General features: G+C 38.1%; 3 protein-coding genes across 4 annotated transcripts; 2 read left to right on the top strand and 1 right to left on the bottom strand.

The window, feature by feature from the left end:
* Positions 1-3,071: 3,071 nt before the first annotated feature.
* LOC106094649 (metallophosphoesterase 1 homolog) lies at positions 3,072-4,982 on the top strand. 2 transcript variants are annotated; one of them, XM_013261887.2, is made up of 7 exons: positions 3,072-3,204; positions 3,323-3,478; positions 3,550-3,659; positions 3,723-3,822; positions 3,895-4,057; positions 4,116-4,623; positions 4,686-4,982. In XM_013261887.2, the coding sequence occupies exons 2-7, from the start codon at positions 3,456-3,458 to the stop codon at positions 4,874-4,876; spliced, it is 1,095 nt and encodes a 364-aa protein (XP_013117341.1). In that variant the 5' UTR covers positions 3,072-3,204; positions 3,323-3,455; the 3' UTR covers positions 4,877-4,982. The 2 variants fall into 2 exon arrangements, with proteins under 2 accessions (XP_013117341.1, XP_013117348.1); XM_013261894.2 differs by having other exon boundaries at positions 3,077-3,204; positions 4,143-4,623.
* A 2,266-nt stretch (positions 4,983-7,248) lies between these two features.
* Positions 7,249-13,102, top strand: LOC106095325 (sister chromatid cohesion protein PDS5 homolog B). Its single transcript, XM_013262566.2, has 13 exons — positions 7,249-7,463; positions 7,811-7,961; positions 8,032-8,417; positions 8,489-8,696; positions 8,765-8,933; positions 8,994-9,999; positions 10,057-10,150; positions 10,214-11,035; positions 11,102-11,238; positions 11,307-11,386; positions 11,448-11,716; positions 11,786-12,106; positions 12,181-13,102. Exons 2-13 carry the CDS (start codon positions 7,881-7,883, stop codon positions 12,271-12,273), a joined length of 3,666 nt encoding a protein of 1,221 aa, XP_013118020.1. The 5' UTR covers positions 7,249-7,463; positions 7,811-7,880; the 3' UTR covers positions 12,274-13,102.
* On the bottom strand, positions 13,097-14,757 carry LOC106095337 (GTP-binding protein 128up). The gene is made up of 5 exons (XM_013262575.2): positions 14,561-14,757; positions 14,358-14,481; positions 13,575-14,289; positions 13,387-13,509; positions 13,097-13,320 (listed from the first exon to the last, which is right to left on the bottom strand). The coding sequence occupies exons 1-5, from the start codon at positions 14,600-14,602 to the stop codon at positions 13,218-13,220; spliced, it is 1,107 nt and encodes a 368-aa protein (XP_013118029.1). The 5' UTR covers positions 14,603-14,757; the 3' UTR covers positions 13,097-13,217.
* Positions 14,758-14,828: the final 71 nt, after the last annotated feature.

Here is a 14,828-nt window from a genome sequence, read left to right on the forward strand (position 1 = left end):
TAAAACACAGAAAAAACAACAAGTCAAAGCGTGCTAAGTTCGGGCCGGGCCGAATCTTATATACCCTCCACCATGGATCAAATGTGTCGAGTCATTTTGCCGGTATCTCTGTTGTGCTGTTTGAGGCTATAGACCGATGCTGTTTCAGGCTATAGACCGATTCAGACCCTATTTGACACGTACGTTGAAGGTCATGGGAGAAAACGTTGCACAAAATTTCATCCAAATCGGATAGTAATTGAAGTCAAGATCCCAGATCGGTTAATATTAAAGCTATATCAGATTATGTACCGATTTGCGCCATACTAAGCACAGTTTTGGGAAGTCATAACAAAACACTTCATGCTAAATTGCAACCAAATCAGATAGGAATTGCGCCCTCTAGAGGCTCAAAAAGTAAATTAGGGAGAACGGTTTATATGGGTGCTGTATCAGGCTATAGACCGATTTTGACACTAACGTTGAAGGTTATGGGAGAAGCCGTTGTTCAAAATTTCAGCCTAATTGGATAATAATTACGCCTTCTAGAGCCTCAAGAAGTCAAGATCCCAGATCGGTTTATATGACAGCTATATCAGGTTATGGATCTATTTCAACCATACTTAGCACAGTTGTTGCAAATCATAACAAAACATCTCATGCAAAATTTCAGCCAAATCGGATAGGAATTGCGCCCTCTAGAGGCTCAAGTCAAGATCCAAGATCGGTTTATATGGCAGTTATATCAAAACATGGACCCATATGACCCATTTAAAATCCCAACCGATCTACACTAATAAAAAATATTCTTGCTAAATTTCAAACGGCTAGCTTTACCCCTTCGAAAGTTAGCGTGCTTTCAACAGACAGACGGAAGGACGGTTAGACGTAGGGACAGACGGACGGACGGACATGGCTAGATTGACATAAAATTTCATGTCGATCACTAATATATATACTTTATGGGTCTTACACGTATATTTCGAGGAGTTACAAACAGAGTGACGAAATTAGTATACCCCCATCCTTTGGTGGAGGGTATATAAATCGGTATCATCGACATTTTGAAATGAAAAATATTGTTTGCCGAATTATAAAAGAATAGGGTAGCGAGGCAGAAACTTTATGAAATACATGGATTTGGGGAGTAAACCCAACAGTAAACCAGTAAGGAAATGCTAAAGTCGGGTGGTGCCGACTATATAATACCCTACACCTATCCTGCAGACACCAAAAGACAAATTTTTATATCAGCTTTTTATTCTACTTTTAAATACCTATCATTTGATATCCATATTGCCCAAAGCGCCAAAAGTGTGCTATTTGGTTATGTTTTTGGGGGTGGGGGACCTTCCCCCGGGATTTACTGCGAAATTTTAATAGCTTAAATAGCTTTCATTTGATACCCATATTGTCCCAATCGATAAACATGTCCGTTCGGGTGGGTTTTGGGATGGGGCGTTTGACCCCAAAATTTTATACCAATTTCGTGTTTTTGGGATACCATAGGGTGGCATGCAAAATTTTCGCTTAAATCGATGCACCCATCTTTGATCTCTGGCTCAATTAACGAGTTCTGGCTCAATTAACTATCCGACTGATTCAGCCGCCTCAACACCTATGGAGCAAGGATTGATGCCGAGGTGCAGGATGTATATCAGGATGTGACCAGGGACCACACGTCACCTGTTTATGTGATTTGATTTATATGTTTGGAGGCCACCGTAGCGCAGAGGTCAGCATGTCCTGCTATATACGCTAAACGCCTGGGATCGAATCCTGGCGAAAACATCGGAAACAATTTTCAGCGTTGGTTGTCCCCTCCTAATGCTGGCGACATTTGTGTGGTACTATGCCATGTTAAAACTTCTCCCCAAAGGAATAACGCATTGCCGCACTTCGTTGGTCCGGCTGGGCTATAAAAAGGAGGGATATGTGAGAATTTTGCCCCAGTTCCTTAGTGGAATGTTCATGAGCAAATTTGCATTTGCATATTTGTTTTCACATACAACAAGATTTAAAGTATCTTATAATTATAGTATGCGAAGTTACAATGGTCGCCAATAACTCGCCTTGTCATATCGAGTATCAAAGGCACTCAGTACTTGTGCATGATACTGTGCCGCCCGACCTCTCACTGAGACTCTCCACTCAATACCGTTGATTATCTGCGACTGCCGTTGCAGCTACTCCGTATGGAAGATTCCACTATCCGTAACCTGTGAATGCGCCCGGTAGCTTGCGGCTAAGCTTCTCGTGATAGCAATGAACCCTACACAGATCGGACGTCAATTACTCCGGCCTGTGTGGTGCTGACAACTATCCCGTACCGGGTTCAAGGTTCGTAATTGAACAAGGCGGTATGATTAACACAATATGAGTAAATCTTAAAATCACATGCATAAAAAGGGTTAATACGATAATTAAAAGAATGCAATAGAAATAGATAAATTATTTGTTTGGAAATAGCTTTTTAAAGATTTTTTGAAGGGTTTTACTGCCGAGTCAGACCCACATACCTCTGGATGCACCATCGTAGTCGTAGAGTTCCTGGATCTGGATGCTCAACAGAACCAAGCAGACGAAAGATAGAACACAACATACTGTTACAACGACAACAAATTTTAAAGTAAATCGAAATGTAAATAGCTAATAGAATAGAATTGAAATTTAAATAATTAAACAAGGAATTTAAGAATGAAAACAAAGAGCAAGTTGACATCCACAATAACGAGTATTGCTGTTACAACGACAACAAATTTTAAAGTAAATCGAAATGTAAATAGCTAATAGAATAGAATTGAAATTTAAATAATTAAACAAGGAATTTAAGAATGAAAACAAAGAGCAAGTTGACATCCACAATAACGAGTATTGTCAAAAATTCAAAAAATCATACATATGCCGGCTGATTGCTTTCAGCAACCTGGATACTGCTAACCTAATTGATTGCACAACCATTATCATGCACCAGCATGCTGCCTTGCCACACATAATCACCCTCTTTGCCTTCAAGTGACATTGTCTGTCAGAGAATGACAACAGCTTGACTTGATAACTTGACAACAAAGAGCCCTCTTTTGCTTGACAAGACTTCTTCGCCGTGTTTAGTTTACAATTTTGTGTTGTTTTTTTGTTAGCTTTTGAATTATTAATAATTTTAGTATTGTGAAATTTTTATTTATTACCAAGACAAGCATTTGTTTTGTCACATTTTATTAAAAGGTATGCACATTTTTGTTAATCACCACTACCGGTTCATCAGCCAACGAGCGACCAACCACAAACCCTATCCCAAAAAGCCTGCCCTAATTCAATTAATGCTGACACAATTCGATTTTAGCTATATATGTATATATATTAAACATATCATTATGAGGGGGAATACGCGAATCAGGAGCGTTTAGACAAGTGCCAAAGAACAAATGGTCTGAGTAATCCACACTAAAACTTTTTCATTTGATTTGCTTACAAAAATGCCAATTCGTCACGTGTACAGGTAATTATTGGTTTAAACATTCGTTGTAGCCTGCAGATATTGATTTATCCCATTTTATGTCATATTTACAGATGGATTATTCGGACCTTTTTGCTTCTAACCCTGCTATTGTGTTGCTATAATGAAATTCTTGTGTATCGTTTTAATCGGTCTTCTTGGCAAGAGATAAACTGTCATTATGGTATGTATGTCATCCCGGGTATTGAGCCTCACATAGTGATTTAAATCATGCTGCCCATTATAGAAAATTGCACGCGAATTTTGTTTATTGCCGACCCCCAACTCTTAGGTGAAACCAATGATAAATCCTTTCACAGTGGGCTGGCTCGGTATGATTCAGATAGGTAAATTGGAATGGGAATTCCAACATGTACAAACATGTTTAAATAAATATTTTTATGCTGTATTTTTTTCAGGTATTTACATCGTACTTTTCAACAAGCCTTAATATTTACCCAGCCTCATATTATTTGTTTCTTGGGAGACTTATTGGATGAGGGTAATGTGGCATCTCCACATGAGTTTCAAAATTATGTTAAACGTTTTAGATACATCTACCAAACAGAGACTGATATACGAGTAAGTTAGAAGCAGTAATACATATCTGTAAAATATTTTACTCAATATAAGTAAAAAGTTCAAAATGATTTCCGCCTTCCATCAGCTTGTACATGTGCCAGGTGATAATGATATTGGTGGAGAAAATGGCGAATATATTTCGAATTTAAATATACATCGTTTTGAAGAGGCTTTCACACGACGAGACATATTCGACTATGAGGCAAATTTGCGATTTTTCAAAATTAATCGCATGATGTTGGATTTTACAAATCCAGATAAGACACACAATCATCAGAAACTGCGCATTGGTTTATCCCATGCTCCACTTCTCATAGGAGGCGGACCTCTGTTGCGTTCAGTCATCAGTGAACTGGATCCCCATGTCATATTCTCGGGTCATTGGCATGAGTCTCGTATATTTATATACCCCTCAACAAAGGTCATCAATTTTTATGATAGATCTGTAAAACATTTCAATTTGAAAGAACTTAAGGAGAAGCAACATAGCTTTTTGGAAATTATGGTACCTACATCATCGTATCGCATGGGAAAGGTACATATTGGCATTGGCTATGGTGTGCTTGGTAAGTTATATGTTAGAAATTTGAGCGAAAACAATAATAATCAAATGTATTCCTCTATCTAGAAAATTATGATCTCCGTTACACCGTCCTATGGCTCCCCAACCGTTTTGTTTATCTATTTATCTATCTGTTTTGGCTTATATTTTCATTCAGCATTATATTGGTTTGTCGAATGATGTATCGTTGCCCATTTCGGAAAATCTCCAAACGCCAAACTCAGTACCAACGAATTTCGGATGGTATACCTGATTAAGGATCTCCGATAAGTCCAACTTTGAATTTATGAAACCTATTTATTTACTATAAGCTAAAAAGACTAGTCAGATATGCAGCATTAAACAAGCATAAGTTTAAAAAAACTCGTGTGTTTCAAGTGTTTTTCTGAACATCTCACAGTTATGCCTAAATGACAACTGAAAGTGAACCACCTGCGACGACGTAGCCAGCAGTGTGACCCACTATGTGCTATGTTCGCACAGCATCTTGCAACAGATCCGGTATGACAATACTCCCGTAGTGAAGTGAGGCCAGAGCAAGATCGGAAATGTACCCACTCCATGCACCGGTTACACCTCACCGACACCGAGCAATGATGGAGGCGGTTCTGACAAACCAAACAGAACCAGGTCCAGGTTCTTTTCAATCCCGGCACGGACCAGGAGCGTGCGGAGAACGCACTCCGGGACGTGCCTCTCCCATGACGGAAAAAAAGAGGCGTTTTTACACATTTTCGTCCATTGTGATACCACAGGAACAGGAGAAGGGAAATGCCTTTTAGGTGCTACAGATAAACCATCCAGATCGCTTTAAAAAGCCCAACCCATTGCGTATGTTCACATCCGCTAAATCAGACAGGTTCTCAAAGAAATGAGAACCTAAAGTGGAACTTCTTCTGACTGCCACTGCGGGACATACACACATAAGGTGTTCTAAAGTCTCTTCTTCTCTTTCGATGTCCTCACATCTTCTGCAAAAGTCTTTACTGGCAAATTTCAGTCTTTCGCAATGTTTTCCGGTTAGACAGTAACCTGTCATGACGGACACAATGACAGCAAAGCGGCGGACCTCCTCAAGTCTAGATTAGGCCACATAGTTTTGGGATACTCGTAGCACCCTCTTTGTGACCATCTATCATCGTTGTCCTTCGGGTCTGATCCTGAAAACTTAGCTTTCATGCCACTAGAGGCATATCCACAGATTCCAGTTTCAATGGAATGTGTAAGGTAGTTCCTAGTCTCGCAAGCTCGTCCGCTTTACAATTCCCTGGAATATCTCTGAGGCCCGGCACCCAGAACAGGTGAATTTTTAACTGTTCAGCCATCTCGTTGAGGGATCTGCGACAGTCTAGGGTGGTTTTTGCGTTCAGAAATACGTTCTCCAGGGATTTAATATTTGTCTGAGAAGATATTTATGCCAATCGACGTTTTGACATTATATCTTAGCAAGGATCGCAAGGATCTCCGCTTGATACTACCTGGTCGACTAGTTTAGAACCATCCGTCTATGCAACTTCCATTATCTGGGATATCGTACTTCCAATCGGTTCTATCAGGAGTACTTTTTAGCAAAAAGCAGCCAAGACATTTATGTCGCCACTGAATAACAGTTGTGTAGAATACAAGATGGCGTCAAATATCGATTTTTAATTTTGACCAAATTTTAACCATGTTTGGCTAACAAAGCACATATGTACTAAAGTTAATCGTTTTTATTTCCAAATAACTTTATTTCATCGTGCATGGAGCTATTAAAACATAAATTTTCAGTTGCAAGAAAATATTCACCAATGCCTATTATGTCACCCTGTTACGCAACGAAAATTTCTGTTGAGCTGCGTACCTGCAAGTCAGATTTAAAAAGGTGGACTCACGCGAACAGCTGTTAGCAGCCGGGCAGATTTGACGATATAAAGATGACAGATTTCTGTTTGCATATCATACACAAACAACGAAAATGGTGCGAACGAGTAACATATACAAAATCAGAGTTGCACAAATCACTGATTTTGGCAGATAGTGCACTCAACATTTCATTGTTGGGCAATTGCCACTACCTGTAAATAAATATTTCTTGGTTTGGTCATTTCCCGCTAAATGTTTTATACTTTAGCGTTGACAGCTCTGAAGCCACATCTGAAATAATTAAATATTAACAAAACAAACAATAATTTAGTTTCAAATAACACAATTTCACGTTTAATCAGTGAATAAATATGTTGCGTTCTTCCTCTTTTAGTTTTGTCATTCAAATTGAATGACGACAAATATCTTTTAATAAATGGCGATACGATTAGCCGCTTATCTAAACGGGGATAGCTTTTTTCTCCATACAAACTAAGCGAGAAAATCCGCTTAATGGGAAAATTAAAGTCCCCTATGGTTTTGTACAGACTAGTTCATTCTTTAAAGAAAAATTTTAGTACGATCCAATATATTTTTATTAGTATATTCCTATTGATATGCACTTCATGTGCATTTGAATAATCTTTAATTCTATTGCAATATACAAAACTGAACGATAAAACTGCTAAAAATTAAAATTTTATGCAGCCGTCGATTGGAATTTTTCAGTCGACGCAGCCAATGAGCCGCCGCCGCTGATTAAGATTTTGGCCAAGCCGTCGACTAAAAGCGTCGTCTTCGTACTCTGATCTAAATCGCAACCAACAACCAACAAAATATAAAAACTTAAAAACTAAATATTTCAACCAACCACAAAAAATAAAAACTAAAGCAAAGTATTCAATGTTATCTTCGTCCATTACCACTAACAAATTACATCGCGACCAAAGAAATAAAACGAAGCATCAGGCCACGGCCACACACAAATAACAATATAAAGTGAGAAAAAAAGAATCTGCCATTTGTCTCATATCTTTAGAAATTAAAGTAGTAAAGTGCAAACAAACTTGAAAGCACTTCGCAGAAGGAAAGATTGTGAAAATTTCATGCGAATTCCTTTGGTTTACTATTAGAATCTTAACTCCCAAATTTCTTCTTAATGAGCGGTGCCACTAATACGCACACATACGCACATAAACACAGACACACACGCAAAAGCAACTCAAGTTTGTAGATATATAGAACGCACCAACCAACCAACGAACTACAAGCGGATGAATGTTGTTTGCGTTATTCAGTTGATATTCTTATTGTTATAAACTAAAACCTTTTGCCTGTCGTTTTAGATTGTGCTTACTGTTAAGACAAGACGCATCCAACATAATTAAATCTGTCTGAAATAAGTGGAAAATTATTATGACGGATATAGTTTATCCTGCAGGATGCAGGCCGTTGTCCGAAGACCTCGGCACTGATGAACTTATACGAAGGCTCAAGGTATGTAGTTTTAATGAAAATGCCCCTTAATGCGTACGTTTTTTTTTTTAATGTTTACAATCACACACAGACACTAGCGAATGTACTACAAGCAATGGGACAAGATGATGGTTTGTATCAACAGTACATACCATTATCGCTGCAACTGGCCGACGATCATTTTTTACAACATCCATCACGGGATGTCCAGTTATTGGTTGCATGTTGTATAGCCGACGTGTTGCGCGTTTACGCTCCGGAAGCCCCTTACAAAGATCAGGATCAAATCAAAACAATTTTTCTATTTTTTATTAAACAACTGTATGGTCTTAAGGACCCTAAAGACCCCTCATTCAAGCGTTATTTTTATCTCTTGGAAAATCTGGCATACGTAAAGTCCTTTAATATGTGCTTTGAACTGGAGGACTGTGCGGAAATATTCTGCCAACTGTTCGGCATGATGTTTAAAATTGTCAAGTAAGTTATGAGGATGCTAGTCGGTACATACGTATATAACCTGCAGCTTTTCTCTATTTGTTATCTCTTAGCGAGGAGCATAGTACCAAAGTGAAAAACTTTATGATTGACATCATGAGTCCTTTGATAAACGAAGCTGACAACTTTACCACAGACATTTTGGACTTGATTCTCATCAACATTGTAGAGCCAAAAAAATCACAGAATAAATATGCCTATCAATTGGCCGAGCAACTGATAATTAAGACGGCCGATTCATTGGAGACTATAATCAAAATGGTAATTTTGGGAAATGTTACCTTAAATTTGTTTACGATTTCGATTAAATTGAATTTTGTTTGGCACAGTTTTTCAATCAGGTTCTGGTCTTGGACAAGGTTGACAAAAACCATGAGATATGCAACAAAATTTACGATTTAATATATGAGTTGCATCTGATTTGCCCGAATATTTTGTGTTCGGTGTTGCCACAACTTGAATGCAAATTAAAATCTTCCAATGAGCAGGAACGTCTGAGTAAGTCGTTAAAACTTTTTAGGGGTTTTTATTTCTATTTATTCCTTATTGAAATTGCAGAAGCTGTGGCTCTTTTGGCTCGCATGTTTTCAGAGAAGGATTCTCAGATTTCTAAGAAGCATCCAAATCTGTTACGCATGTTTCTCGGACGTTTTTGTGACATATCATTTTCAATACGCGTCAAGTGTGTCCAATCCTCAATGCACTTTTTGCTCAATCAACCCCACCTTCGTGAGGATATCATTTCGTGCCTGCGTGCCCGCCAACATGACTCTGATGAAAATGTCCGTTACGAGGTTGTAATGGCGATTGTAGAAACTGCAAAGCGTGAATTTTCTATTGTATGCGAGTCTGAGGACCTTTTGGATTTTGTGCGTGAACGAACATTGGATAAAAAATTTAAAATACGCAAGGAAGCTATGCTGGGACTTGCCTACATTTACAAAAAGGCAATATGCGAGCCCAATGATCTGTCAGCGGATGTAAAGAAGAATGTGGAGTGGATCAAAAACAAAATAATGCATGGCTATTACATGCCCACTCTGGAGGATCGCCTTCAGGTGGAGCGTTTGTTGATCACATCGTTGGTGCCCTACAAATTAGCGTCGTTGGAAAGAATGAAGCAACTATATCACCTAATGGGCACATTTGACGATAATGCCATGAAAGCTTTTATCGAGCTGCAAAAGAATCAAATGAAGACTCGAAAAACGGTCTTGGAGTGGGTGAAATTACACAAAACTAAAGATATGACACCATCAATGCAGAGCCAATTGAATATAAAACAGACAATCATAAGCAAACTTTTGGCTGATCCCTTGAAGGCATCAGAATTTCTGGGCAAATTTAGCACAAACATGCGAAAAGATCCTGCTTTATTGCGCTACATGGAAATAATATTGAAGCGAGATGTCTCATGCAAGGAATGTGCCGATACCATGTCATTACTTTTGAAGAAACTCGGTACTCCCATTATGACAAATCTGTATTATCAGACAGTTAAAATGTTAATAGAGCGCATAGCCTCTGTAATGATCGATAAGGAAGCTATTTCTATTTTGATTGGGTGAGTACTTTGCTATTTAAACTAAAGCTCGAAGCTAGAATATATTTCATATTTTAGATTAATTGAGGATTGTATGCGAGGTGGGGATACAATCAAAGAAATTGGTCTACCACAAAGTGAAGCTGGTGAACAAGGCCTAAAATTACTGACGGTAAGTAAATGATACTTTGAGTTTCGTATTGAAGTCGCAACCGTTTCGTTTTTCTCATACCAGGCATTGTCGTATTTATTCTCACCTCACTTTTTCATGGACAAAACCTTGCGTCATATGATCTCTTTATTGAGCTATGACAATGATTATTCGGCACCATTGATTTTGAAATCGCTTACACATTTGGGGCGTTACAAGCCCCTGATTTCTGTAGATCCATCAATTCTGGAGGAATTAGCACCAGTTTGCAAAGATTTTGCCGTGGAGGGAACACCGAAACAAGCCAAGCATGCCGTTCGTTGTATATTTGTCAACACACAGGCCCAATTAAATGGGGGAACTGAACATGTGGATACGCTGAAAACAGTGCATCCCATATTTAACGAGATCATGGATAATTTACGCGTTACGCTCAAACCCCTCAGTCCACATCAAAGGACCAAAGTTGTCACTATGGGCCACATTGCCTATAATATGCCCAAAGCTTTTGCAGAGAAGATTAAAAACATGATAGCTCGGCGCATTGTTAAAGAATTGTTAATACAGCCTGTACCTGAAGATAGGACTTGTAAACGCATTGACGGCGATTGGTGTGAACAGGAAGAACTGCCGTCGGATACTCTATGCAAATTAGAGGGTTTAAAAACAATGGCACGTTGGCTGCTAGGCCTTAGGGATGACGAAGCTTCCGCCAAGAAAACCTTCCGTATGCTTATTGCCTTCATACATCATGGTGGGGATTTGCTAGACCACAAACGTATGTTTGCAGCCGAATCATCGTGGTTCCGGGTAGCTGCGGCCTGTGCTATGTTAAAAATTTGCGAACAAAAAGGCGTTGGCGATCAGTATACCTCTGAGCAGTATTACAGTTTATCACAATTAATGGTGAGAATGTTTTTAACAAAATATTTTAAAATGGATATGTTATTTTATTTAATTTTTGGTTTGAAGTGTGATCCAGTGCCACAGGTTAGAGAAATGTTTGCCCGCAAACTACATAAAGGATTGAATAAAGGTCTGCCTAGTAACTGTTTACCCTTGGACTTCATGGGATTCTATGCTCTAGCTGGTCATGAAACGGATAAAAAGTAATATCAACACAAAGTGCGCCGAAATTCTTCCATTGCAATTTATGACATTTTTCCATTTTTTATAGGCTTTTGGAGCTAAAGCGTCAATTTTTGGAAGCTGATATAAACAAAAGACGGGAATATCTCAAAACAATACAGGCAACAAGTGAGTTGGGACTTTTTATCATGTCATCGGTCTATTTATGATTATTAATCTATTCGTTTAGATCCAGATACTTCTGCCGAACAACGTTTACATATTTTACCTGATTTTATATTGGCTTTTGCTATACCCATATTGGTACATGACCCTCAGTTTGTGGATTACGAAGATCGTGTACAATTAAAACAAGTCGAGAAATGTTTGCGATTTATACTGGAGCCGTTAATGGCCAAATCGGAGGCGTTTTCATACAGTTTCTATAAAAACCTTATTGAAATGATGAAAGACCATTATGTAGTGACGCCTCATGAAAACAGTTATGCCTATAATTTGGTACGTTCTGGAGCCCAACGAACTTGTGATAGAAAACCATTTGATAATTGTTTTTTTTATATTTCACAGAAAATGTGGGCATGTTGTGATCTCGCAAATTACATAATTTGTTCCAAAACGGGACAATGTGATTTAACGCCAAACAAAACATTCAATGTACCAATTACATTACCACCTCTATATTTCCAAGAGCCTCCACCGGATGCCGAAGGTTTTCCAAATACTAAAATTTATATACCTTTTGATACGTATTCGATAATAACTACCTTAGGGACTAACAAGAAAATAACAAATGCCTTGAAACCGACCACAAGTGGCCAGTCAACATTAAAAAGCGCAGAAAAACGTCCAGCCTCAGATCACTTATCATCTATAGATCAAAATTCTTTGGTAAGTCGTCATATACCTTACATTTTGACTAAATTGTTAAAGCGACTGTTTTTCTTTCGATATCTTTATTGCAGGAAAATGCATCACTATTTGATGGTGTCAAGGATGAGCCATCTGAACCAGTAACCAAAAAGGTACGAGGTGTTATGCGTACCGGGAAGACGTAAACATTTTCCAATTACATATTGATAAGCTAGCACCATAACGTTCTCGGTACATAGTTCGATCCGCAAATGTTACCAGAACATCTATTTTGTAAGAAAAAATTTGTTTTGTTTATATTTTACACAAAGTGTCGTATCCGGGTTGGATGAATGATAAATAATGATGCCTTTATCCGTGGTCTAATATAATTTACAGACATTTCTACTGCTACATAATTGTTTATGGCGATGTTTTGTATGAAGCCTCGCGCTCTCTTGCTAACAACAATTAAAACAATCTTGTTATATAATGTTAACACAATATTTAAATCGGGGAAAAGACTCAGTTCTGTTCTACACTTCGTTTCGAATTCTTTACCATTTTGCGGTTTATATCATTTATTTATTTTTGTGTTTCCAGCTATGTTCGTTTCTTTTTTTATTACGTCCATTCTCTATGTTGGAAAACTATACGTATCATTTTTGTAGTGCTTTACAAAGCATTACGTGAATCGGAAATAAAAGAAGGAATTACTTTTTAATCCCTTGCATGTTCCTTTTGTCTTCTGAGCTAAGTTTCTCTTCTTCAAGTTAGAGGTGGGTGGTGTTCTCTATAACGTTTTGCATGAGGAAACTCACATTGAAATCCATACTTTAATCAGCCACCCATTTAAAATGTAGATTTAAGTTGCATACAATAAACACATCTAAGAAAACATAAAAAGTACTATTAGGAACTAACTCTAAGACCAATCCACAAAACATCTCTGATCTGTATGTACATACATATAAAACAAACAAATCTATTGTTTTTCAATACTAAAGAAATAAAGAAAAATAGAAAAACTTTGAAGGTGTCTGGTTTATCTTTATTGTTATCAAATCAAAATCAATAGCAATTAATCGGTCATACTCAACATTGATGAACAATGATTTAAATTCCGGTTCAGTTTATAACTGAGTGTGTCTTAGACTTTCTTAACAATTTGCACCACATCTTCATCGTTGAGTACATGGTCAATGCCAACTTTTTGCGGTTGATGCTTCACTGATGAGCCCCACACTAAGGCACTGTAATAAATAAGAAAAAAAAACAATGTTGAAAGTGGACACTAAACCGCATGTTGTATGACTTACTATTTGAATTCCTTGGCGATAGTTCGATGTAGTTTATTACAAAAATCTTGAATAGATGTGCGTTCAGAGTTCAACACAATTGGTGAACTATAATCTGGCAATTGGCCTTTGGGCTTGGTATAACTGTAAAAATTGAAATTGTCAACAAGTGATGGATCAAAGTAAGACCATTCACTGATTGTACTCACATTCTCACTAGCTGTAAATATTCCCACATGAGTTCCAACAAATCATCAAAATTCCAGCGATGATGGGCTGATATAGGTACACAATGTGGAATTTTATAGATAACATCCAACTCCTCTATGGAGATTTGATCTATTTTATTTAGAAGATATATGCAGGGTATGTAAATCCGATTGCCTTCAATAACGTCAATAAGATCATCACTAGTCGCATCGTAGCGCAATGTAATATCAGCATTGTGTATCTTATATTCGGATAGAATGGTTTTCACCATGTCGGCATCTAACTCCGATTGTGGCACCATTGCATTTAAGTTAACTCCACCCTTGTCTTTGCGTTTAAAGTAGATATTTGGAGGTTTTTTGTTGAGTCGTATACCAAAACCTTCCAATTCATGCTCTAGAAGTTTTTTATGACCCAATGGTTTCAAACAGTCCAACACCATGAAAATCAAATTACAAGTTCGGGCGACAGCAATAACTTGACGACCACGACCTTTACCGTCCTTGGCTCCCTCAATGATTCCAGGCAAATCTAGCAATTGTATTTTAGCTCCTTTGTATTTAATACAGCCCGGCACAGTGGTTAATGTTGTGAACTCGTAAGCGGCTACTTCGGAATAAACACCAGCCAGATTTGAAAGCAATGTAGACTTGCCAACCGATGGGAACCCTACAAAACCAACGCGTGCATCACCAGTTTTGGCCACCTCGAAGCCTGGATGAAAAATAATAAACACAACGTATGATGGGAGGGCTTCTTTCAAAGTAAACATCCATACATACCTTGTTCACCAGCACCGCCGCCGCCACCTTTTGGCGAAATTAACTCCCTCCGCAATTTGGCCAATTTCGCTTTTAACAGACCCAAGTGAGCCGAAGTGGCTTTATTCTTTTGGGTTCGTGCCATCTAAACGCCCCGGTAAAAAACATCGCCAAGATACAGGTTAGATTTATATATATGTGAAAATAAAAAATCCCATACACACCTCGCTCTCGATGGCGGCAATCTTCTCCAGTATTGTACTCATTTTGCTACAGAGTTTCTCACAAAAACTTCTAGAAGGGATTCAATTTATTTACACTTTCCACTTGGAATTTCCGAATGTCCAAAAATCTCGCGTGGACAAAATTTTTTTTACCTCCGTGAAGTTACCATCGATAACTCAGATGATGACAGATATACAGGGTGACACAAGCTTTAAAAATGTAGAAAGTTCGGAAATATCAACTTTTTAGCCACTGTCGCCAGAATAT

The sequence above is a fragment of the Stomoxys calcitrans genome, chromosome 5 (assembly GCF_963082655.1).
Source record: "Stomoxys calcitrans chromosome 5, idStoCalc2.1, whole genome shotgun sequence".
NCBI lineage: Eukaryota > Metazoa > Arthropoda > Insecta > Diptera > Muscidae > Stomoxys > Stomoxys calcitrans.